General features: G+C 38.6%; 1 protein-coding gene and 1 long non-coding RNA gene across 9 annotated transcripts in view; one reads left to right on the forward strand and one right to left on the reverse strand.

The window, feature by feature from the left end:
• The window catches only part of Fryl (FRY like transcription coactivator), a 166,340-nt gene that overhangs the window by 44,870 nt on the left and 94,742 nt on the right, over window positions 1-26,728 (reverse strand). For 6 of the 8 annotated variants that reach the window (XR_007213545.1, XM_048364232.1, XM_048364231.1 and 3 more), the window contains 17 exons: window positions 25,467-25,558; window positions 22,684-22,856; window positions 20,800-20,960; window positions 20,185-20,295; window positions 19,099-19,253; window positions 18,727-18,826; window positions 17,486-17,654; window positions 15,330-15,589; window positions 14,369-14,509; window positions 11,382-11,550; window positions 9,531-9,615; window positions 8,817-8,929; window positions 7,651-7,801; window positions 6,900-7,003; window positions 4,390-4,575; window positions 2,811-3,015; window positions 1,232-1,353 (listed from right to left, as the gene is read on the reverse strand). Coding sequence is in view for 7 of the 8 variants with exons in the window: in XM_048364232.1 (XP_048220189.1) it covers window positions 1,232-1,353; window positions 2,811-3,015; window positions 4,390-4,575; window positions 6,900-7,003; window positions 7,651-7,801; window positions 8,817-8,929; window positions 9,531-9,615; window positions 11,382-11,550; window positions 14,369-14,509; window positions 15,330-15,589; window positions 17,486-17,654; window positions 18,727-18,826; window positions 19,099-19,253; window positions 20,185-20,295; window positions 20,800-20,960; window positions 22,684-22,856; window positions 25,467-25,558 (2,497 nt within the window). In the remaining variant the exon portion in view is untranslated. The remainder of the gene's footprint in view (window positions 1-1,231; window positions 1,354-2,810; window positions 3,016-4,389; window positions 4,576-6,899; window positions 7,004-7,650; window positions 7,802-8,816; window positions 8,930-9,530; window positions 9,616-11,381; window positions 11,551-14,368; window positions 14,510-15,329; window positions 15,590-17,485; window positions 17,655-18,726; window positions 18,827-19,098; window positions 19,254-20,184; window positions 20,296-20,799; window positions 20,961-22,683; window positions 22,857-25,466; window positions 25,559-26,728) is intronic. The other 2 variants (XM_048364235.1, XM_048364229.1) reach the window with 1 other exon arrangement.
• On the forward strand, window positions 10-26,121 carry LOC125364636. Its single transcript, XR_007213547.1, has 3 exons — window positions 10-347; window positions 25,044-25,046; window positions 26,084-26,121. It is a non-coding gene; the product is annotated as an uncharacterized LOC125364636 (long non-coding RNA).

Genomic DNA, 26,728 nt, shown 5'->3' on the forward strand with positions numbered 1-26,728 from the left:
GCAACAAGCAGGTGGTTCTTATTTTTATGGACTACAGGGGTTACAATCACATTTAAAACCAGAATCTCATATACTATCTGGCCAACCATCGACACTAACACTTGTGTAAGTAAGTCAATGCTTGGTCTCTGATTAAACTCCATTTGCATTTTAGACGGCTCTTCATCCAGGTCCCTCGGAAAGCAACCCTTAGCAGGGTTTGTCAACCACAGCACCACTAACATTTTAGCCCAGGCAATTCTTCATGCTCTGAAGGGCTGCCCTGAACACTTTATGTTACTGACATCTCTGGACTCTCCCCACCCATCCCTTGGACCTATGCAGGAATGGAAACAAGAGTATCTCTAGTCATTGAAAATGTCCCTAGATGCAAGACCAGCCCTAATGCAACCAATGCTTTGGAAGCACATATATTTTTACTCATTGTTTAGCTGTGTTAAATTTTAATACAATTATTAGTTTAAGAAGGAATTTTCATCATCTCTACTTATTTTCCCTTAATGTAATTTTCCATAATTCTTAATATGAATTTTATGGTCCTATCATGTACAAGATTCTTTTTGTTGTTGTTTATGGGTCTTGAACTCTGGGGCAGGGCACTGTCCCTGAACTCTTCAGCTCAAGGCTAGGGCTCTACCTCTTAAGCCACAGTGCCACTTCCGGTTTTCTGGTAGTTAATTGGAGATAAGAGGTCTCATGGACTTTTCCTGCCCGGGCTGGCTTTGAATCATGATCCTCAGATCTCAGTCTCCTGAATAGCTAAGATTACAGGTGTAAGCTGCCTGGCCAAACTTCTTAAAGTAGTGACTTAATTTTTTCTTTAATTAGAACAGACCTATAGCCATTAACAAGTTAAAAAAAAAAAACTACTCTGGGGCCGGGAATATGGCCCAGTGGTAAAGTGCTCTCCTAGTATACATGAAGCCCTGGGTTCGATTCCTTAGCACCACATATACAGAAAAAGCCAGAAGTGGTACTGTGGCTCAAGAGGTAGAGTGCTAGCCTTGAGCAAAAAAAGAAGCCAGGGACAGTGCTCAGGGCCTGAGTTTAAGCCCCAGGACTGGCAAAAAACAAACAAACCCAACCAAGCAAACAACAACAAAACTTTCTAAAAGTTTTGATTCAGACATGAACAACAATCCACTTTCAGCTAAGTTTTATCAAAATTTCAACAGCACATTAAAGTATCTCATTAAAACAATTATTTTCTAAAATATTTACTGTAAGATACCTGAGCTTGACTGCTTAAAAACAGAAACTACATGTTTCAAAAATGTAGTTAACTGTTCAGCACTCTTTATGCTAGGGTTCTTGGCAGAAACATCCTCATGGTTCCAAAGAGGCCCCCTTTTCCTAAAAAGAGAGAATAGATGAGTTCCCCCATTTATAACTCACATTAAGTTTTACTTTTACTCCCATAAACTATGCTAAAACAAGTAGAAAAAGATATTAGGTGAATAACTCAACAGCAGGTTAGGATTTGGTTTTATTATTTATTTACATGGATATGGAATAGTCTAGAGAAGTAAATAATTTCAATATCTACTTTCATTAACACCAAGTTTTCTAAAAAGTGAAAAGAAAAGATGACATATTTGTCTATTGGCTACTATCTACATGTCACAAAAACATAACTTGTAAAGGATAGATTGTGTCTAGATAAGACAAAGAAGGTGATTTATCTGTTCAATGCAAAGATGACAAGCTACTCAATAAAACTATCAGGGAAGCTTGGGGAAGAATATGGTGCTCTTTGTTCACACTGAAAACTGCCGTTGTAATCTCAAGGTCATCACTTTGTTTAAGCTTACTTCCAAGTGCCTTTAATACCCTGCACATGGGTATGCTAGTCTCTGCTAAACCACCTAATCCACTGCAGTGAGGCCGCTTTCCTCTATGCATGCACTAACTTATCCTTCTCCCCCTCTTCATTTAGCTCAATGTTACTGTGGGTTTGCATGCCCAGAGTGGAGGACTGAACGAAAGGACTCATGCATGCGAGGTAAGTGCTCTAACATTTCACAACATGCCATGTAGATGGTAGAGCACTAGCTCAATGATTTCTAATATCATCTATAACGCTGGGCCTTGGTTTCATGGCTTACCAACTCGAGTTTTAAAAAGATTTATTTATTTATTTATTTATTTATTTATTTATTTATTTATTTATTTATTTATTTTGGCCAGTCCTGGGCCTTGGACTCAGGGCCTGAGCACTGTCCCTGGCTTCTTCCCGCTCAAGGCTAGCACTCTGCCACCTGAGCCACAGCGCCCCTTCTGGCCGTTTTCCATATATGTGGTGCTGGGGAATCGAACCCAGAGCTTCATGTGTAGGAGGCAAGCACTCTTGCCACTAGGCCATATTCCCAGCCCCAAAAGAATTTTAATGAAAGCTTGTGTAGAAAAAAATTTTTTCTTCTCAGCACATCAGCCAGAATGGACCACTTTTAATTTCGAACACCTTTTGCTTCCCCATGACCCACTGCTTTGGCTTTCTCTGTGGGATACCAGATCCTTTCTTCCTATCTATTTTTCTTTTGTATTAGAGTATTTTGCATAGAGTAGTAGGAGGTACATAAGCATTTGCTGACTGGCTGATAATGAAGGAAACTAGAGTACTTATATGTTCAGACAATACTGTATTCTCTTTGCACAGTTAGTAACCAGCCATGATTCACTCTTCTCAGGTATAACCACAGCCATATAAAACAAGGAAGTATCTAGTTGCATCATGATATTCAAAATACCACATAATACCAATTTGTATGAACATGGCTTAACTGTTGGGACGGTAAGAGCTGCAGGGGTACCTTGAGGTAATGAATTCCATGAGGGTTTTGACTTTTCCATCCTGTTCCACTGAGATGTCCACCTCGTTGAGGAGGGTGGTGTGCAGGTGTGAAATGGCAGCGCTGTTGTTTCCTAAGCTGATACTAGAAGAGGTAGAACTTGAGCTAAGCCCTGAGTCGGTCATAGGGGAGGGCTGGTAATCAGGTATAAAATCGTTAATGCCTGCTGAAAGAGAAAGCTTGTCATTAGTTCCCATACAGAAAAGAATGGACAAAACACTTACAGAACTACTCTATCCACCGACCCTCACACAGACACAGAGGCTGTCAGTGTGAGTCAATGCAAATCAGATCTGCTGATGACCCTCAAAGGCACAATCACACTAAGTGAATTTGTTGGCAGCAGGTCAGCAACTCAGCAATCTGCAATTGTAAGCAGTCCTCTGCTGCCATCTGCCAAAACAATGATGAAAGTGCCGATTTCTTAACATTTTGACCTATTTTATCAACCTGTAGTAAACAAGCCCCTTTTCTAGAATGTGAACTGATTTTAAATTCCTTGTGGGAAAGTCTATATTTTTATTTACTTTTTTAAAAACACATGTTAGTATCTTTTTGCAATATTTATAGTAAAGCACTAAATATTATTCAGTTATTATTGAATATATATACACAAAATGGCAAAAGAATATTTGAAAACAAATAAGCTATGGAATTTTAAAGAAAGTGATTTAACATCAAAAGACCATAAGTTTTATTCCATTTCTTTTAATGATAGTTTTAAAAATCTTACTTAAAACAGTTTTTAAAAGGTTACAGTTTTTTAGTTTGCTTTTAAAGTTTGCAAAAACTTTCTTATTTTTTATTTATTTGTTGTCAAAGTAATGTACACAGGGGTTACAGTTTCATACAGAGGCAGTGAACTACTTTCTTACTATCTACATGCTTTTTGGTAAAGTTTTAAGTAATATTCATTAACTCTGTATGTGATATCTAATTTTAAAAAGGATATGATTTTATTTCAATTTCTAAGAATAATGATTTTTTTTCCCCAATCACCTGGTTTTAGCCTGATGGTATGAATGAGTAGAACAAGTTGGGAACTATCAGGAAAGAACCACAGTGGAATTCTGATAGTAAAGGTCAACAAAAACAAAAACCTGACCATGAAATCAGCTTTATACTAGAATCCCAACAATTGGACCTTATTATTGCAAAATATGTAACATTTTAAATGCAGTAAAGATAATCAACTGAAAAAAATTTTCATGCCCAACTTGGTCCATTTTTTAATTTTGGGAATGGAAGGAATATAATATATATCACCAAATTTTCATAAAGAGCAGTCAATATATGAAGCACTTTCATTGTAAGTTCAACAAACACATTCCAAACTTAAATTGTTTGTGATACCAGATCCTTAAGAGCAATAGAGATTCAAATGTTTTAAGTTTAATATATTCATTAACCAGTGAATAAATAACAAATCGGTATTTAAAGTTTCGTTAGCATATGAAATTCTATTTTAGTACTTCACAGGATTCCACAGTAACAAAGAATATTTCTAGCTTAAAGCTACAGATGTAAAGTAAATAAATACCTGTGAAAGTATAATCTAAGTGTGCAATTTGTTTGACTGTCAGCACCCTGGGCTCATTGAACTCCTTGTTCCTGAGTAGGACAGAAGCAACAGTTCGGATGTTACTGTTGGGTCCCATCACTATTAATAAGTGCAGAAGCAGGCGTTTACAATGTTCATACACCTCAGGGTGGCAGTGGTCAAACCCTGAAAAGGAAAAAGGAAAATTGTCATCCCATTCTCATGTCAGAGAAATGTAGAAATGCAGCCGAGGGAACTGGTTCCACTACCTACCTCAAGGCTTAAGTCTCTTACAAATGGAAGTGTCAGCATGCAGCACACCTCCTCCTTTACACTCAACCTGAGGTCATGTACAACACCCAGTAAGTGTTACTTAAGCAGTTGTAACACAGTACTGACTAGGAAATAATGAAAAGAAAACAGAAGCTGCACCTGGTTCCTTGCAGACACAAATCCCACACTTATCCCCAGAGCATTTACAAACACGGCAAATCAGATCCGTGGACTCGGTGAATTATATATACAGAGTATGGCGCATTACATGCATTAGCTTTTATTGGTCTCTACACTTCTTTGGAAGCCTATTATCCTAGGAAGAGCCACCATGTTTTGTTTCATTTTTACATTAGTTATATGGGGGTGAATATTTCCACATGTTTACAATATATTCCAATCTCACCCTTTCTTAAACTCTCCCGGCCTCTTTTCCCAAATAATTTCATTAGGTTACCCTGTATTATTTTCATAGATGCAAACAATTTACTTAGACTATGCTCATCATCTCTCACTCTCTTTGTTAGCCTCCTCTCTCCCACTAGATCCCACCCCCTTACAGAGCCTGTTTCTCTTTCTAAGCCCCTCCTCTGGGTTATGGCTTTCATCAGGCTCTTTGTGCTGTTTTCATATATAGTTGCAATGTATTTCAAAATTATTTACTCTGTCTTTTTATTTTTTCTTTCTGTTTTCCCTTCTTTTAGACTAAACAGTCCCTTAAGTGAATCACAATAAATTTTAAATTTGTTTCAGGGCTAAAATTTAATGATTGTATGGAAATTATTCCTGTTATATTAAACATGATTGCAAAAATTTTAAAGGCAGGCTGTGTGTGTGTGTGTGCGCGTGCACACGCGCATGCATGTGCATGTGTTTAATACAGCAAGTAGTATAAAATGTCTGAACTAGGGGGCTGGGGATATGGCCTAGTGGCAAGAGAGCTTGCCTCCCATACATGAAGCCCTAGGTTCGATTCCCCAGCACCACATATACAGAAAACGGCCAGAAGGGGCGCTGTGGCTCAAGTGGCAGAGTGCTAGCCTTGAGCAAAAAGAAGCCAGGGACAGTGCTCAGGCCCTGAGTCCAAGGTCCAGGACTGGCAAACAAAAACAAAACAAAACAAACAAAAAAACTGTATGCTGTAAACCAACTGTACAACTCATGGGGGGGGGAATTGAGAGGGGGCAGACGGCGGGGGGGGGGGGTGATGAGGGAGGAGGTAACAAGTCAGATAAAAAAATGTACGCACTGCCTTACATGTGAAACTGTAAACCCTCTGTACATCACTTTGACAATAAAGAAATAAAATTTTAGAAAAAAAAATGTCTGAACTACTAAGGGCCAAGACCCCACGCTCATAAACCTAGCTACTTGGAAAGTAAGATCAGGAGGATTATGAGTCTAGGCCAAGACTCCATTTCCATAGTGCGAAACTGACGTGCTTGTGGTTGGAAATCAGGCTGAGGTTTGCATGTTGAGTGAGATAAGCCAAGCCCCAAAAGCCAAATAGCTCATATTTTCTCCCACATGTAGAATCTAGATCTAAACCAATGATGATCATGATAGTAGTAATAATAGTAATGAGGCATAAGTGTCAAAGAGAAATTGTTGGCAGAGGGGAGGAATCAGAAAGACAGGGGAAAGGAGTAGTTAAGTGGTAAAGAGGATCAAAGTACATTACATAGGTAGACATGAAGACAGCATGATAAAATCTATTAGGTACTGTCTGGAAAGGTAGAGAGGGAGTCAAGAGAACATTGTAGCGACAGTGAACTTGTCCCAAATACATTGCACATTTCTATAGAATCATCACAATTAAACTCCCTTGTACTATTAATGTGTGCTAATGAGAAAAAAATGTGCCAAGTGCCAGTGGCTTATGCCTATAATCCCAACTACTCAGGAGGCTGAGATTGGGAAGATCATGATTTGAGGCCAGCCTTGGCAGGAAAGTTCATGAGACTGTCTTCAAAATAACCAGTAAAGAGCAAGGCTGGGGGTATAGCTCAAATGGTAGAGCACCAGCTGAGCAAGTAAGCTGAGTACATGGGAGGACGAGTTCAAACCGCAGTAGCTTCAACAAATAACAAAAAGAGGAAATCAGACTGAGAATAACTCTCCCTTAGACTGGCAAGGTATCATGGAGGTAACAGAAATGTCTAAGAGCTTTCTTTTAAATGGCCTTTAAATTGTCATACAAACATAAAATGAAGGAACTGAACATTGGAATGTCTTACCTATAAAAATTGCATGAAGAAGAAGATGGAGATAGCTTCCCCATTCCACCTTCACACTGTGATCAATGATTAGATCAGTCAAAAGGATCACTGCAATGTTACACCTGTGATAAAGAGACTATTATTAATGCTTTACCAGGCTTACGGAAACCTAGAAAAAGGTTTGAACAAATTATTCAAAGACTTGAGGATTGTATTTCATGAAAAAATACTTCCCATTGAAAAAAGAGGAATAACAAATGCAGCTGAAGAAACTGTTAAAAGTGACAGTTTTAGAATAAAAAATAAGGGCTCAGAGGTCCTTGAGACAAGGGCTACATTTTATCTTTCAACTTTCAAACCCAGCTCATTGCTTGCCACAGAGTAGGTGTTCATACAGGTTTGGTGCATTGCTAAATTCTGAAAGAATGCAGACATTATTCTAGTGTGATTTTACTCAGGGGATATCAATTCAAAATGGAAGTACTGACAATAAGAACGTCACATTTCTCAGATGTAATAACTGGGTCCCAGAAAGGTCAAGTAACTATGCCAGACACCCAGAAAGGCAGCAGCAAAATTAGATCTCATAATATCAACTGCAGAGTTAAAATACCAAGTTTTTTAGATTTCATAAAATGGAAAGCCTTTGGTCTAATTTGGTGCAGTATCTCGATAAAGAAGATGGCTTCTATTCTGTGTTGTCAGATAGCAAAAGGAAAGCTCAGCAGCAGCATGGCCCATGTGAAATAGGAATGATGCTCTAATCCACCTGTGAAGAGGTAATCCAGGTGATGACGTTTCAGGCACGTAATCCACCAGTGGCGACCAGCAGCCTCCAGCTGGTGGGAAGGGCAGTGGCTCTCCTTGGTTATGCTCCATCACTTTCAGTCGCCAATTAGAATAAAGTGGCATTGAATCACCTATCAAAATAAAATGATCTCATTTTCTACACCATCTCATTTCTGCCAGTATAAGCAAACTCTAGTAAGATACCAACAACTATTTATAGCATTGGAAAGTGATCAAATATAATTTCCCACTATTTCGACATATGTTTGCTAGGAAGATCTGGGTACAAATATTATCAAATTAGGCAGAGAGAAGAGACAGAAGTAGAGGTGGGGGTGGGGGAAGAAACAGAGATAGATAAGATGCTAGATAGATGACAGATAGACAGATCTATCACTTCAGATTCCATCCTTATATCAAAACAAAACTGCATTGGTCCTCCTTATGATTGCCCAAATGATGACCAAGCCAGATTACGGTATAGGTGAAGCTGCCTTGTAGCAAGGGTCATCTGGTTCTAAATTTCCTGGGCCAACACAAACCCAGCTTGTACAGAAATCTGTTCTATCACAGTAGGGCTGCAGGGTGCAGTAAAAAAAAAATGTCAGGAAATGTGAATTCTGTGTGACATAGGTAAGTCACTTAACCTCTCTGGACCTCAGTTCCATCGTGCACAAAATGGAGATTGGGCCAGATCACCTCCAGGGTTCCTTCCTGGTTGGGAAGCTTGTGCTTCTCTACTACCTACCTTAATGTTATAATGAGACTCCAGTGAATTACTCCCTTGGCAATCCAAGAAAGTACATTTTTAGAAAAATGAGAATCTGTGCAGAACAAAGCAAACCTGTTCAAAAAGAGCAGGCTGCTTCCAGTGTCTGCTCTATGATGCTCTTCAAAACCAACTCTACTTCCTTTTGATTCATCTTAAGCAAAGCATTTGTTTGGGTTTCTTACTCACTATTTAAATTGCTTATTTAAAATGGTTCCTTAAAATGAAGATGCTTCAGATTATATTAGAACACCACTAGTGGCAGTCATATATAAATTTTGAAATAATTTCCTGGAAAAATACAGCTTATTATCTTGAATAGAATCAACAACACATCTCATCAACAAGGTTATATAAAAACATTTGGAATTTATTACTTTTTTCTTCTTCATAAGATCCTCCGGAGCTGCTACTGTACCGAGATTCTAGCCTGTGATGTTGGCGGTTTAAGTGACTGTTCAGTCCGCTGTAGATGTCCAGGTGCACATAGCTACAGGAATGAGAAAGGGAGTCAATCACAGTTCATGGGAAAATGGTATGTGTACTTTATGTTCTACTCTCTTATTGCTTAGCAAAACACATAAGGCATAACTCATTAGCAAAAGTTTATGTTGGCATGTATTAGTTTCTATCTCCTAACTCAAAAGCTTAAGCTTGTAGTCAATTATCCATACCTAGAGCTTCTCTTAAAGGAGAAAGTCTTGTGAAACCTATTTTATATAAAACAAGTAGAGTAGTCATTTAGAAAAGCCTTGAAAGGAAAGCAATAGGAAGGATGACTTATTGTGGCTGGGAATTAACCTCAAGGCAGAGGGCTTTGTCAATATGAGCAAGGACCTGGGTTCAATCTCCAGTAATGGGGAGTTGGGGTGATGACTTATATTCCAACTTTTCACATTACTGCATATTAAGAAACCCTAGCATAGCAGCATATTTAATTTTTCAATGTGAGAATTTTTCCAAATGGAAATATTTCTTTGACAGAATTAACACAAGGAACTACACATGCCAAGGCAGAAATTACCATTAACTGTGGTGATAATCAGTATTTGTCACACTGAAAGGTTAATGAAGAAAAGAGAAGGAATTACCTCTCCTCAAGGTTCTCTTTTATTGGCTTATTGTCAGGGTTGCCATCTGTGGGAGCTACCATTGTATTGCTACTAGAAGTAGTTCCTGTCATGGAAAATAAAACAGTCCCTGTTAACTTAGAAGATAGTAAAAGACAAAAGCTGTCAGTCAAAACTCCATTGAAATGAAAGCAAACTGATTTTTTAAAAAAGAATGTGCTCATAAAGAGCAAGAAGAAAAAGAGACATCAGCCTGCACACTATTGGACCTTAACAACAAACAAGTAGACAAAGAAGTAATTAAGTGTTACAATGGCAGGAAGTGGGGGAAGCTAAGAAGCTTTGAAAATGTTGTACCTCCTCAAGGCTGGGAGCCATGAGCACCCAGCATCTGTAAGAAAAGGTTGACAGCAGTGTTACAAATAGAATTGTTTGATAGTCTAAAAAGGTATTCAATGTTCTGAGTGGTATCTTCCTAAAAGTCTTTTGTAGTGAGTTCTTGAGAGGATTTCTGAACCCGGGCACACTGTACAGCTAGGGGAGAAATCACACATGAGGAAATTGAAATCACCTCTCCTGCCCTGCACCCTTCCTACTCATTGGCCTTTCAAGGCCGGAACAGTGTGCAGGTTCTAGGATGAAGTTTCGTAATCTACAGATACACACATACCTTCTACTAAGCAGATTAACTAGTAGTATATAGCTAATCCAAGAGATTATTAATAATAGTGATATCATTTAACAAAGGATGTAGTAAACAAGTTCTACCTATTCTTATAGAGCTGTAAGTTTTTATTATGCCCCTCATAATGAAAAGACAATTAGAAGGCTTTCAGGGAAATAAATCAGAACAAGCACCAATACAGAGAAAACAGGAACTTCAGCCAGAAAAAGAAAATTTATGTAACTTGCCAGATATAGAAAAAAACTGTCTAACCATGAAACATGAATTGGATACTATTTTTAAATCCTAATAAAAAACTTAGGCTCATTACCTGAATTATGTACCTGTATTCCCTCTATACATCACTTTTACAATAAAAATAAAGAAAATTTAAAAACAAAAAAACTGCTTAGGAATAAAACAAAGTTTCAAGAAATGAAAAACTTCAATAGAAGAGATATTAGAACTAATCTAAAAATTAGGACACAAGGCTGAAATAAAAACAGAAGAAAAGTAAATTCTAAAGGCATAAATATCATGAATTATACAAGGTTATTGATATATTAAAAGCATTTAATATAAACCAAGCAAAAAAAGTTTAACAGAAATTTCATCCACAATAGCTTTGGTGTTTTAATGTTAATTGGAAATTATTCCCTTAGGGATATAATTTCTTCACTTCAAAATATTCTAGTTAGATAAGTATTTGAGTTATATTAAGACATGTTAGTTTGGCTTAATGATTTCACACCACATGCATAAATCACAATACTACTTCGTACTTTATAATATATGTAACTATAAATTGACTATTTGCTACAAAAAACCTGTACAATTTTTACTCAAATAATTAGATACCTGTGTATGATATATCAAATGACTATAATGAAGAGTTACACAAATAATTTATAAATTATATTTATAGAAATTTTAATAAATTTAACATGCCTATTACATTCATTAAAAAAATTCATTCCACAAGGATATTTATTTCTATTTTAATTCAGAATAAGACTTTATCCCTTAAGAGTGAAACAAAATTCTTACGTGGTCAAATTTCTTTAGAGGATTTACCAAACCCTACCAAATTAGTTACTATACATGACTCTTATCTGATTGTGATTCCTCAATAATGGTATGGAAAGGCACTTGCATTTGTGAAAACAGACATGTCTTCTGCTAGCAGCAGTCACTTTTGTGTGCCTCACCTGAGGTGACAGAGGGGATTTTGCAGCTGGAAGTAATGCGGTAGTAGGGGGGGTTGTCCATGTGAGTGACCCCTGCACTGACAGGGTCCGTCAGCTGTAGCTCACTCACCAGCTCTTCTAGCAACTGCATCGTTTTGTCTCTACCTAAATAAACAATAACTTTCTTCACCTGCACAAAGGAAATTGGAAGAGAAAAAAAAAGTGAGAATTTTATCTCACAAATTTGTCCAGATACAATTAACCAAAGTCCAGCTTTCAGGTGAAGAGGAATAAGCGCAATGCACTCATGAACAGGCCATGTTCAGCCACACACAACTTTTTTTGGAGGGGGCGGGGGTGGTCAATCATGGGGTTTCAACTCAGGGCCCCGGCACTGTCTCTGAGCTCTTTTGCTCAAGGCTAGCACGCTACCACTTTTAGCCACAGCGCCACTTCTAGTTTTCTGGGGATAAGGGCCACCTAGACTTTCCTGTGCAGGCTGGCTTTGAACCACATTCCTCAGATTCAGCTTCCTGAGTAGCTAGGATTACAGGCATGAGCCACCAGCCCCTGGCTAGCCACATGACTTTATGATCTTCTTTATTTCTCGTTTGTTAAAAAAGCAGAAAATAGGGCTGGGGATATAGCCTAGTGGCAAGAGTGCCTGCCTCGGATACACGAGGCCCTAGGTTCGATTCCCCAGCACCACATATACAGAAAACGGCCAGAAGCGGCGCTGTGGCTCAAGTGGCAGAGTGCTAGCCTTGAGCGGGAAGAAGCCAGGGACAGTGCTCAGGCCCTGAGTCCAAGGCCCAGGACTGGCCAAAAAAAAAATAAAATAAAAGCAGAAAATAAAAACTTTTCTATGTAAATTTCTATTCATTCTTTAAGTATTTAGTATCATCCTAAAATTCTTTTATATTTACTGAGCCAGGTTACAAATTCAGGATTTATCTTTTAGTGTGACTTCCTCCTTCTCTGCATTGAGCAAAGCAGCAGATATATCATTACAGCAAGGAAGAACCAGAGCCAGACCACACAGAGTGCCCAGTATGGGGTGGAGTGCAGATCTCTAACTTCTAGCTTATGCCACCTGCAAAGTTACTTGCCATTTCCCCACCTGCAGAAGGGGGTCAATTATAGTGCTTATTTCATTCCATTGTTCAGAGAGGGCTGATTTAAGATTTATAAAGCATTTTATTTATTACTCAAAATGTGGTCCTAAGCAGCCAGGCTCACGCCTGTAATCTTTGCTACTTAGGAGCCTGGGATATGAAGATTGCAGTTTGAACTCATCCCGGGCAGGAAAAGTCCATGAGATTCTTATAGCCAATGAACCACCAAAAAGCTGAAAGTGGAACTGTGTTCAAATGGTAAAGCACTAGCCATGAGGAGAAGAAGTTAAGGGATAGTACCCAGGCCTTGAGTTCAAGCCCCAGCACCAATACCAAGGGAAAAAGAAAAAGAAAAAAAGAAAAAAAATCTTGTTCTAGTAGCACAGTTACCAGCATTTGAAATTTACTAGAATTAAAGATTTTAGGGTCCCCACCCTATTTCCAGCATCAAGATCTCCAGATGGCCCACATGCACATAAGAAACATAAGCATCCATAACCTCAGAGAATGCCTGGTCAAATGTTAAGTCATATTCAACATCTTATCATGAGTTTTCAGTGATAACTGACTTTATGCTACACTCCCTACCCAACTGGCCCAGTTCACTAAATCTCTGCTCTGTGGATCAGTTCCATCTGAACATGTGGTATGCACTCCTGGCCTCAGGGCCCTGGCTTTGCCTCACTGAAGATCCCTCAGTCGGCATTCTAGCCTCAGCTCCACTCTCTTCTCCAGGAAGCTTTCATTGACTTCACAAATAGATGTGGGTTGGAATTCTAGTCCTATGAAGTTGCAGAATAACAGCCCTATTAAAGCCTATATGGTTTTGTGGCTTTGAAGTCATTACTATTCTCTCTGCAAAACTTACCAAATAAATAGATTTATTCTAAAATGAAATAGAATAACATAGACTAAAAAAAAAAAAGCTTTTTGTTTTTGCTGCCATGCCTGGACTATAAAAAGGGCTTGAGAAATAGTAATTAAGAAGCCAAGCATTGTGGTGCATTCCTGTAATTCTTAGCCACTCAGGAAGATGGAGGCAGGAGGATTTCAAGTTTAAGCTCAGGCAAGCCTCAAATAGGGAAAAGGAGTATGCACATAGGGAGGCCACTTGAAGTATTAGACAGTATGGGTGGAAGATATCTGAGGGAAAACTGACATTGGAGGAAATCCCTGAAGGAAGTAAGGAGTAAATAGTATGACAAGGAATAGAAGTACAAAGGTCCGGAGGTAGGAATTCCTGGTGTGAGAGTGAGCAACAAGTGGATCAGCATGGCTGAAAGGGCAAGGGGAATGGTAGATGTGATCCAAGAGTGGGGTTGTCTGATCTGGGACCATACATCCACCTTTCCCAGTACATTTCAAAGAATCCTAACTCGGTGATATGCAGTGAGAAGAGTTCATGTACGCTCAGAAAAGGCTGGCTACTACCATGCTATTAATGGTTGGTTTAAAGTGGGATGTGCAAGGACTCTGACAGCACCATCCCGAAGAACCAGTGCTCTGGGAAACAGTCTTCTGGGAGATGCTATCATGTAAGATACTCGTATGCACATTCAACTTAACTCTCATGTTTGGTAAGTTTAGTATGTTTTCTACACCTGGGAAGTTTTGAGTTCTTCATTTCTCCTTTCCTCTCTTCCCAGGCTTTTTCTTGCTTGCTGCAAACAGATCTTGAAACTGAGCTTTTCTGGCTCAACACCAGCTGCTGCTGAGCACAAACTATAAATGTACCCAATTTGGTGGTCTCAACTTTAATTCCATTTTCTCTGAAGTATCACCTCCCTCCTCCAGACAGCTAGGGTTCCTTGCTTTTTATTCTCCTTTTTGCCTTCCACCTGCAATCTGTTATATCTTGATGATATTTAGAAGTTAGGTGAACATAATACATACGTAAGGCAAGAGGCTTGGCTCGCTATTCACCCCACAAATACTGATCAAAAAGTGCAAAATGATTTTCAGGTTCTTCGGCCAGCCATCAGCAAGTGTGGTCCATACGTTCTCCACCTCAGACCAGGCCAGATCGTCCCCGTACTGCAAGTAGCAGACACAACACGCTTCAGTGATGAGTGCATACTCAAAGCCACACGTACACACCACACACATTCCCAACTAACATTTGCACAGCTATCTTTCATCTTTTCCACACATTAGAGGAACAATTCTTTCAATGAATCTGAGCATTAATTGCACTACTCTCATAAGGTTTTAGTTAAGGAAAAGATACAGGTGAAGAGAGTGGCTTTTTTTTTTGGCCAGTCCTGGGGCTTGGACTCAGGGCCTGAGCACTGTCCCAGGCTTCTTTTTGCTCAAGGCTAGCACTCTGCCACTTGAGCCACAGCGCCACTTCTGGCCATTTTCTGTATATGTGGTGCTGGGGAATCGAACCCAGGGCCTCATGTATACGAGGCAAGCTCTCTTGACACTAGGCCATATCCCCAGCCCCGAGTGGCTTTTTTTGTTGTTGTTGTTTTGTTTTGTTTTGTTTTTTTTGGTGCCAGTACTGGGAATTGAACTAGATGTCTGCTACATTTTTCACTCAAGGCTAGCTCTCTACCAGTTGAGCCACAGCTCCACTTCTGGATTTTTGGTGGTTAATTGGAGATCAAGAAACCAAACCAAACCAGCCAACCAAACAAACCTCTCATGGACTTTACTGCTGGGCTGGCTCTGAACCTTGCACAGATTTCAGTCTCCTGAGTAGCTAGAATTACTGACATCAGCCACCAGTGTCCAATAAGAAGGTTTTGTTGTTGTTTTTAGGGGACTTTAACTTCATTTCTGTTTAGTTATTCCTGGGTTATCTAATCTCTGCCAGGTTCTGCCCATGTTTCCTTCTCTCAACCCCTTTTACCTTTGCTGTCATGTACATCAGGTTGTTCAAAACCATGGCAGTGGCTTGTGGGGATCCCCAGCCTTCTCCCCGTAACCAGCGCCTGCTAGTCACCATGAGCTCCCGGTCTTTCAATGACTCATCTTCCTCTTCATCCTGCCGCCTGGCTGTGGGCAGAGGCTTCAAATCCACCAGCTCGATGTTGTTCATCCACGGCAGCAAGTAGTGCAGCATGACCTGCCGGCCCGCAGGGTGAGCGGTCTGGATCCTCTGGCTGATCTCTAGTTCCAAGCAAATCAAACCAGAGAACTGAGTCATTTTGCTGTCCTTGGACCTGTGATGAATCCCAACATCTCCTTCTTAAAGGTTAGGAGCCAGATTTTACTCAGGACACTTAACAATGATAAATGCTATTTTTCCTTTTAATAAAACTCACTCAATGACATCATAAAGAAAATGAACAGCTAACATAAATCCCATAATTATGGTTGGTTTTATTTCGTTTGGGACAAGGCTTTGCTATTGTAGCTCAGGTTGGCCTCAAATTCTCTTTCCTCAGCATCCAAAGTGCTAGGATTATAGGTGTAAATCACCATGGCTGGTCATATTTACTTCTATGTAGCATAAATAAATTTTGTGTTGGAGGCATAGCTAAGATGATAGTGTGTGAGCCAATGAGTGAAGGTGTCAATGAGTTAGAGTCCTAAGCTTGAACAAAAAAAGGTATATTGTTTAATTAAATTGTAAAATGGGGGGGGGTGGGGCTGGGAATGTGGTTTAGCAGTAGAGTATTTGCCTAGCATCACAAAGCCCTGGGTTTGATTCCTCAGCACCACATAAACAGAAAAGGCTGGAAGTGGTGCTGTGGCTCAAGATGTACAGTGCTAGCCTTGAGCAAAAAAAAGAAGCAGCAGCAGCAGCATCCAGGGACAGTGCTCAGGCCCTGAGTCCAAGTCCTAGGACTGGAGAGGAAAAAAAAGATTGTAAACGGTGCATACTGCATGGAAAGCACTTTGGTGGTTCCTCCAAAGAGTTAAAAAACAAACTGAGCACCAGTGGCTCATGCATATAATCCTAGCTACTCAGAAAACTGAGATCTGAGGACAGAGGCTGGAAGTCAGCCCGGGCAGACAAATCTGAGAGACTCTTGTTTTCAATGAACAAAACAACCAGAGGAGGAATCATGGATCAAGTTGTAGAGTGTCAGCCCTGATGGAAAAAGGTGAGCCAGAGCACAGGCCCCTGAGTTTAAGTTCCAGTACCAGCCCTCCCTCCCCTACTCCCCGCACACAAAGTTAAAAATGGTTCTTCTGGGGGCTGGGGATATAGCCTAGTGGCAAGAGTGCCTGCCTCGGATACACGAGGCCCTAGGTTCGATTCCCCAGCACCACATATACAGAAAACGGCCAGAAGCGGCGCTGTGGCTCAAGTGGCAGAGTGCTAGCCTTGAGCGGGAAGAAGCCAGGGACAGTGCTCAGGCCCTGAGTCCAAGGCCCACGACTGGCCAAAAAAAAAAAAAAAAAAAAAAAATGGTTCTTCTGCCATCAAGCAATCCAAAAAAAATGCAAAATGATTTTCAGGTTCTTCTTTTATTACATACAAAAATAATTGAAAACAGGGCCTTAAACAAATATTTGTACACCCATGTTCACAGGAAGAAAGTTCACAAGACAAGGGAGGAAGCAACACAAATGTCACATACAATGGAATACCTCACAGCCCTAAGAAAATCCTGTTACATGCTCCCAAGTGGATGAAGATATACAAAATAATCCAGTCACAACAATGAAAACAATTTAAGATTCCACTTTTACTGTACATCTGCAGTAGTATAATTCTTTAAAATGTAGAGTGGGATTGAGAGGGAAGAAAAAGGCAACAGAGCTTCAATTCTGCAGGATGAGAAAGTTTTAGTGATAATAATTCACAATACTGCATATATTCAACACTTCTAAAACTGTACACTTAAAAATGAGTAAGATGGAAATAATAAAGAATCACAGCAGCATTTATGCCAAGTGCTGGGGGCTTACACTAGCTGTGGCTCAAGTGTCAAAATGTCAGCCTTGAGTGAAAAACCCAAGCAAGAATGTGAGGCCCCGAGTTCACACCTCAGTACTGGGACAAAAAAGAAAAAAGTGACAGTGAAAGAATATCAAATCACGGGCTGGTCATACCTGAGAATATGGCAAGAGTGAGCTCAGGGTATGCCCTTGCTAATTCTTCGGACAACTGGTAATATGAAACAGAATACAGATGTGGTAGAGGAGACAGCTGGCTGAGCACTCCATCTGTTCTCTGAACCTCCAATTTATGAGCATAGCGAAACATCTTTGGTTCCAGAATCTATAGGATGACAATTCCATCAGCTTCAGTTAATAGGCCTCTGAAGTTCAGCTATAATTGTAAAACCTTTCCCCAGGAAACATTCCAGTTTAAAAATCATATGCTTATGTATATTACAAGAAACGTTAATTACTAATGCCAAGAGATGTTTGCAAAAGACTAAAACTAATTAGAAGTACTTACGACTTGACTTTAAATGCCAGTGGTATAGGTTAATAGTATTCTCATTTAATGTACAATTACTTGAAAAGGATCTATCATTTGTCTAGTTAAAAAATGTGGCATAGTGGTCAAGTACCAGTGGCTTGTAACTATCATCTTATTACCTACTTAGGAGAGTGAGATCTGAGGATTGAGGTTTGAAGCTAGCTAGGATAGAAAAGTCTGTGAGACTCTTATCTCCAAATAACCACCAAAAAGCCTGAAATGGAGCTGAGGCTCAAGTGGAATAGTGCTAGCTTTCAGAGGAAAAAGCTGAGGGGCAGCACTGAGACGCTGAGTTCAAGCCCCACTACTGGCACAAGAAAATATACTTATAATGGAAAAAATTCAAAAAGGGTCTTTGCTTTTCACAGATAAACTAAAATTGACTTTCATATTACAGTGTATAAAAAGCTATACCATTACTTCTCTTATTAATAAAGGCATTAAGCATAATTTCCAAGAAGGTCCTACCAGCACTACTAACATTTGCATACTTTCTAATCACTTTAAGTTCTTGGTAAGATCAAATACTCTTGCCCAATTAGTTCATTATTGTATAATAATGACATACCTGTAGCCTAAGAAAACTGATGAGGTACCTTAAATGAGCTAATTACTCTTCACATAGTTCCCAAAACAAACTCTAAGTTACTTGCTACCTACCTCCTAAAGAGTATTTGTAAGTACCTTCACATACAAAAGTGCTAATATACATGATAGTTCTATAACATATTGCAGAGTACTTGATATCATATTTCACAGTGAACAATAAAGCAAAATATTTGTACAAGTATGATTTAAAGGCAAGAAAAAAATTAGGTTTCATTAAACCCTCAGTAAAAAAAACATTTAATATCTGTTTACAAACCTGTAAAAGTTGCATAGCAACTTCATAGATGCTTCTAGAAGAGTCAGCTGCTTTAAACAGTATCAGATTTAGAAGCATCACTGTGTCACACTGATAATCCCTGAGGATAAATTTCACATGTTAGGTAAATAACAATGTTTGGAGGCTGAATATCATTTAAAAACACGGACAAAGAGCAAGGGCTTATGTATCTTCTAGGCCTGGGGGGTAACTTCAGGGACAACAAATTTATGGGATCATTATCCTTACTGGATAAATTTTCCTAGTACTTCAGGAGAGAAAACAGAAATGTTTTAGTATTTCCAAATTAAAATGGAGACTTTATCTTAAAAAAAAATCTAAGTGAAATATAAGCCACAGTGCCCAGAGTACCTATTCTGGAATACATTAGCGATGGCTTTAAAACAGCCAGCTGCCACCCTCTTGGAGCCTGTATAACATCGGTCCACAGCCCAGTACATGAGGTTGCTCTGATCAGGGTTCAGTTCCAGCAGCAATGTGACTGCTTCACAGCCCAAATGATGAACCTGTGGGAGGGTCACAAATTGCCAGGGAGGGGAATGTTATTTGCTTGCATATTTTCTTTTTTTCTTTTCTTTTTTAACTAAGTTAACATCAGGCATACATTTATTGTATTTGATACAAAATTCAGTTTCCTTTTATTCAACTCCTTTATTTAGGCGATAGAAAAAAACAGCAGGGTTAATTATATTTGGCTCCTTGCTTTCTTACACTGATTCTTTAGTATGAATATTTCTTCCAACAGAGGCCACAAAAGCTGCTGATGAATATGAGTAATGAGTGCTTTTAGAAAAATGAACTGGTAGCCTCTACAGTTCTTTTTATCAGGCTTTATTCTAATTTGTCACAACACAATAACATTCTTCTGAGGGAGAGGAAAAATGTAAGTGCTCTCTCTCTTTTCTCTCTCATGTTGGTTCTGGGATTTAAACTAATGGCCTGGGCACTGTCCTTGAGCTTTTGCTCAAGACTAGCAAACAAAGTATATAACAAAGAACATACTTCTTCCACAAACCCCAATGTACTCTGAATTCATATTTAAAAGACTCAGAACCCTATTCAGATTCATAGAAGCTACCATCAGTCTTCTAATATGAAAGGGGAATTTAATCAAATGGGTAAGTTATAAATTTCCTAGGTTATGGTATTCTATTTAATCTTTCCTAATATATTCTCTACATATGATTCTATTCTTACAATATAAATTATGATTCTATCCTAGTAAAATGAAGTTGATTTATTACAGATTTCTTTTTTTCTTTATGCCCAAGATCAGGACTTGAACTCAGCACCTCATACTTTTGTTCACTGGCTAACACTGTACCAACTGAGCCATGCCTCCAACCCCTGACAGTTTCTTTTTAATAGGTCATACATTAATTGTGAATAGTGCAATAACACTTTATTATGAAATTTTAAGGGAATGGTCAGAATTACCTTTTTGTCCAAAGAGTCCAAGATGTTATCCAACCATTTGTACAGATAGCCATCTGATGAAAGTCCTACATTATCTGCAACAGGGCCACAACACAGTACAGCAGACATAGCCTTCAAACAATAATATTAGAATTACATTTAAAAATTTTAAGAGGTTAAATGGTGGTTGCTTAATGAGAAGAGGCAAGATATTTTCACTCATGTTAACCTAGCCACAACAGCTGAATTTTTTTCTTTACAAAAAGTGTAGTAGTAACTTTTAAAACTTTTATGGGCAAGTGAATTTATCAGCCCTGAGAGTTTAAACAATACTGGACAGAGGAGAAAAAGATTAAGAAAAAAATACTCAAGGAAGCATGCATGACATTCCTTTGATGGAATCCTAAATTCCTCAAGAAAAATGGTGATCAAATTTTATAGATTATGGAACTCTTTTGCACTGCAATATATGTACTGAAATAGTTACGGTGTTTTTGTGGGCAAATATACATGCTAATACTGGTAGCTACTATGGAGAAACCCTCAATCTGTTTATGATATCAGATATTGACATAAAAATATCTAACTTGGCTATAATGTAAGAAAAAAAAAGAAATTGAGGTTATCAGTAAATACCTTTAATGCACAGTATTGATGTCTATTGATTTGCATATTCCTATCACTGTATCTGTCCAAGGGTGTGAACATGATGCTAAAAGGGCCTGCCCAGTGGCTGAAGAGCATGAACAGACTGTGACGGAGGCTTTGTTGAGGGAAAATACTTCTTCTCTGGTGCACTGTAAATGAAAACAGAGATGAGAATGTGTATTTCCTTTTTTCTTTTCATCCTATCACACCAGCGTCTTCATTGTTAAATATGGAAGGCAATAAAATTGAAGTTTTCATTTTAAGTTTTCATTTAAACCCATTCCAAACCTCCATAGTAACACAGGCCATTTACATATACGCAAATCCAGAAACATCCTGACAGACGGAATGGTGCAGGGAGGCTTGCACAGAGAAAGGAGTAAGAACCCTGCCCCTCCTGGACTATCACTGGCTACAGAATCTGACAGAGAACCTTTTTTTTTTTTTTTTAAATGAGAATTTATTTTCATATGAGAGGGTTATAGTAATGAGAAATGAAAAAGAAAAAAAAAAACATTTCTTGCTCCCCATGCAGAAACAGAATTTAAATCTCCCTTTAACAAGAATCTTGACTTACACCACAGTCAGGTGCTGATGGGTCCTGCATAAATACTAGCTACTTGAGAGGCAAAGAGCAGGAGAATGGAAGTTCTAAGCCAAACTCATCTCAAATAACAGGTAGACACAGTGGCTGGTGTATGTCTTCTTAGCCACACAGGAAGCGTAAACAGGTGCAACAAGGCTCGGGGCAGCATAGGTATAAAAGGTGGGCCAAAAGGGGGTAAAGCAGGTGGCTCAAGAGGTAGAGTGCCCACCTAGCCAGGATAAAGCCCTGAGCTCAACTCTCATTCCTCCAAATAGAAAAAAGAAAGAAAGAAAAACAAAAGTGCTGATGTCCTTCTCATTGCTGGTTTGCAAAACCCATTCTTCTGCCCGGTGCTCATGGCACCAGAGAGCCTCTGGCCTTTGAGAAATTGTAGTTTAGATGATGTTTTCTACTTTGAAGCTGTGCCCTGCAAGTTTTCTACATCAATATTTGCAAAAATTTAAAAGTATCGTGATAAAACAAGACTGAAGTGGTGAGTAAAGTTCAAACAAGAGACCAGTTCTTTTCCTCTAACTGGTATTATTTTCCTTCCAAAGATCAAAATAGGGCTCCTGACCTTGAAATTTACATATCTAATTATGTGCTTAAATTACCTTGTTATAAAAAACAACATGTGTTTACAGAAGCCAACTATTAGCATATATTATCCAACAAATTAATCTTTACTATTAGAGAGAAAATTGCTATTTATGCAATTTATAAAAGTCTTAATGTACTGAGTTTCACACTTGCAAATAACTTTTAACAATGGAATGAATTGTGTACATTACATTGATTTTCATAGTACATGTTTCAATCAGTAATAGGAACACATCTGTTCAATGAATCTATCAATAGTGCTATACCAATAACACTACATATATACACATATATAGAGTATAGACCACATATGTATGTGTACACACACACACACACACACACACACACACATATGTCTACACTCTTATTCTCTCAATGATCATTTGGAGTACTTCATTCTTTGCTTGTTGAATCTGAGACAAACTTGTCCCAAGAGTTTATTTTATCTAATTGATTTTTTCAGATCTTTGAGTGCCTTAACTATTGAAAATCAGTACTGGGTTGCTTTTTGGTTTCTAATCACTGGCACTAATTTAAAGGTAACACAATTGCCTGCTATCCAGGTTGTGCTGACATTTTCCCAGTATGTTCACAAGTTGCTTTCTTAAGACGACAAAACCTATAAAGAAAGAAAATGTCAGGAGGTGCATTAATGCTCAATAATGCATCAGAAATGGAAACAATACCTGGAACATTCTGAATGATATTCGCCACTAAGGCACTAAAATGGCATCGTATATCCTTCAGCATGTCAGAGTCTTTTTCATTTTCTGCTTCCAGGAGTTGTCTAGTTAGATCTACATATTCCAATAGAGTGTTGTTGAGGAAATGTGTTTCATTATCAAGGCCACCACTTGCACTGGAAATATATGACAGAGAAAATGTGACTTCAAATTATTGTTTGCATCAAAATAAAATCCTAGGAATAAAAATCAGAACACTATACATTTAACTTTGTATGTCATGTCAGAATAACACTTCATATACAAAAATTCAATGAATATGATTGTGGTTTTCTTACATATAAAAATGGAGCCAGACACTGGTGGTTCATACTTGGCTGAGAGCTGAGGATCACAGCACAAAGCCAGCATGGGCAGAAAAGCCTATGGGATTCTAATCTCCAACTAACTACCAAAAAAGCCAGAAGTGCAGCTGTGGCTCAAGTGGTAGAACGTTAGCTTTGAGCATAAAGCTGAGAGACAGTGCCTAGGCTCTAAGTCCAAACCCCAGGACTGACACAAAAAATAAATATAAAATTAGAAAAAATTAAAAAAATTGATAGTGTGTCTCAATCAGTTCAATGCTCTTGAAAGTTATATTATTCAATTCAACTAGGAATGCGAAATCTTATCTGCTCTCTTAAAATATACAACTCTTTAAGAAAGAGGGGAGGAAGCTTCAGGGAGGGAGAGAACCAGTGTAAAGAGAGGAAAAACTGGTTATGGCCATTTGCAGTCTCTCTGGTTACTCATAATATAACTTAGGCTGGTAACCTTCTTGGAAAGGCATGATGGGGAATATAAAAATTTGAGGAGAATGATTTTAAGTAAAAGCAGGATTGAGTCCTGGGTATATCAAGGTGTTTTGGGCTCTTGGGGTTGCCTCAAGACTCTGAAGGTAGATTCCCATTGAGGAAAGTTTTCTGTCTTGACATCAGACCAGTCAGGAAAGAACTGGTTGGAACTTGTCTTCTAAGTAATAATATTATAATATTTACAACTAGTTCTGTCGATCTGCATGTATTTATTTTGGTGCTGGTCCTGGGGCTTGAACTCAGGGCCTGGCCTCGGTGAGCTTTTGTGCTCAAGGCTAGCATTCTACCACGTGAGCCACAGTTCTACTTCTGGCTTTTTTTGGTGCCCAATTGGAAATACAAGTTTCACAGGCTTTTCTTGCCTGGGCTGGCTTCAAACTGTGAGCCTCAGATCTAACTCTCCTGAGTAGCTAGGATCACAAGCATAAGCCACGAGTACAGGGCCTTTTTTTTTTTTTATTTTCAACTAGTTGTAAATAGCTTTTAAAACCATCAAAATCCTATAAAAATAAGAGCAAGGAGTTACACTTAGAACAAGAAAACCATGTCAAATGAATTTGTGGCTAATTTTCCTCTCCCTCAATGAATATACTTTTCACTTATGGATCATGACCAATCAACAAATGGGAAAGCATTTAGTGGACTGAAAACTGCACCAGAACGAACTTTCACTGAAGATCTACTCTGCAACAGGGATAGGGGAACAGACCTCTCTTAACTGTAACTCACAGCTCATTTTTTTACTTAACCAACAGGGGGAAAAAAAGTATACAGAAGTAACCACCTTCTAGTACTCAAGCTTACACAAACCAAGCACTAGTTCAAAACTACTATTACTTAACAGTGAGGAGGACTTTTTTGGTTAAATTACTAATATGGCACTATTTTTCAATTCCTCAAAAAAGTACTACCTAAAGATCCTTTGCCCACTGATATATTAAAAGGATATAAAAGAAAAATGATTCAGATATATATTAAAAAAAATAAAGCCCCAAACATTCAATTTTACTTTTCCTTATTTCTACTATTTTATTTTAGTAGGAAGACAGAGAAGAGAATATTGTTTCCTTTTTTTAAAAAAAACCTGTTTGATTAAAATTCTATTTTAAAAGCACTGTCACAAGCTTTCAATGTTAAACCTGAAAGGTGTTAGTCACACTGAGAAACAATTGGGACAAATGCCAAGGAAACCATGAATGGTGACTACACTTGCTAGATTATTAACACTATTGCTCATAAGATTTCTTTGCAGTTATCTCCCCTGGATATAATCAGATGCATTATTTTTCCTTCAGTGGTCAGGAAGCACCATTACCCTTCTAAGAAAACAATTACTTTTGAACACATTGCTGATGGAGTTTTCCTCAAGGTGCTGGTCTTAAGTGCCACAAAGCCTTTCTCTAGGAAGAACTCCAGGTCTTGTGATTCACTTTATGATGCACTTTGTGAAAGACAATTTGTATTTATGTTTGTGGATTTCAGGATTTTTCTCAGCAGAATCAACCATAGTTGGTTGGAATAAATTTTGAAAACCTCAAGTAATATTTGCTCTTTGGCTAAATGATTCTTCTCAAGCCCAAAAGAAACAGACATTCAAAATGAAGAAATAGGTAAATCTGTCAGGATAATACTACTGCATTCCCCATGCTGATAAAACAACATTACCACAAATAACAAAATCAAAAGGTACACTATAACTTTTTTTCTCTTTTTGCCTAAAGCAGTCCAGCTTGCTGGTAAGTTTATTTTTTTCTTTTCCTTGTTGGTAGAATTTCTTTTGTTTTTTGGTCATTGGTTAATGGACTGGATGCTAATTTGGTAAAATAATATTTACAATGATATACACCAGCATTTTTGCTGCATGTCCATGAGAAAAATAGACTACATTCCCTAAACATTCTGAAGTTTAAAAAACCTAAGTCCAGTACCAACCTGTGACTAATAACACCAGCATCTGCCAGCAGTTCAAATATTCGTACCAGCTGTACTCGCAGTATGTCTCGACGCCTGCGCCGCTTCATATTCTAGTTCGAAGACACAAAGGTATTCATTAAACAGCCATCAGGAAAATGCAAAGAAAACTTCCTGTGCAACTTGGAAAGAACAATGTCAATACCAGCGAGTTTGGGACTTCATCAAAATTATCTTGCTTGTGCAATACAGATTCTCAGCACTGACTTAACCATTGCAACACAGGAGTTAATGAGGTAAATAATTACATGATTCCTTAATATTTGTTTTGGGGTGCCAGTACTAGGATTTAAATTTAGGGCCTGGGCACGGAAAGTTACATGGTATTTTACATGCTGATACTTCTGACATATGGGAGACATAAAGATTCGAGTTACTTCTAGGTGATCTGCTAATCGAATGATTTTATTTACTGGTACACCAGGGTTTGAACTCAGGGCCTCTCTCACTTGGCTTGCTTGCTCAGTTGGCCCTGTACTACTAGAGTAGGGCCTCTAGCCTGGATTTTTGCTGATTATTTGAAAGGAAGATTGTCTTGGACTTTTCTGACCAGCTGGCTTCAAACTTCAGTCCTCTAGGGGCTGGGGATATGGCCTAGTGGCAAGAGTGCTTGTCTCTAATACATGAAGCCTTGGGTTCGATTCCCCAGCACCACATATACAGAAAACTGCCAGAAGTGGCGCTGTGGCTCAAGTGGCAGAGTGCTAGCCTTGAGCAAAAAGAAGCCAGGGACAGTGCTCAGGCCCTGAGTCCAAGGCCCAGGACTGGCAAAAAACAAACAAACAAACTTCAGTCCTCTAGGTCTCAGTCTCCTGGGGAGTTAGAAGATGTGAGCCCCCTCACAGGGTTAAAGAAAAAAAAAAACTACAAAAGCAATACTTGCAAAACTGTTTGGTGTAAGTGAACTGAACACCTCATGGGGGGAAAGGGAAAGGTGGAGGAGGAAGGGGGGCGGTATGAGGGATGAGGTAACAAACAGTACAAGTAATGTATCCAATGCCTAATGTATGAAACTGTAACCTCTCTGTACATCAGTTTGATAATAAAAATTTGAAGAAAAAAAAACCCTATGCTAAAAACATATGCTAATAAAATTGTAAAAAAAAAAAAAAAAAAAAGATGTGAGCCCCTAATCTGGTAATTTTGGAGGAACTGAAGGGATTAGTAAACTGCTGTCATTGTATGTATAAAGAAGCTCTGAAACACTTGCAAAAATCTCACAA

This window comes from Perognathus longimembris, chromosome 16 (assembly GCF_023159225.1).
Source record: "Perognathus longimembris pacificus isolate PPM17 chromosome 16, ASM2315922v1, whole genome shotgun sequence".
NCBI classification, from domain to species: Eukaryota; Metazoa; Chordata; class Mammalia; order Rodentia; family Heteromyidae; genus Perognathus; species Perognathus longimembris.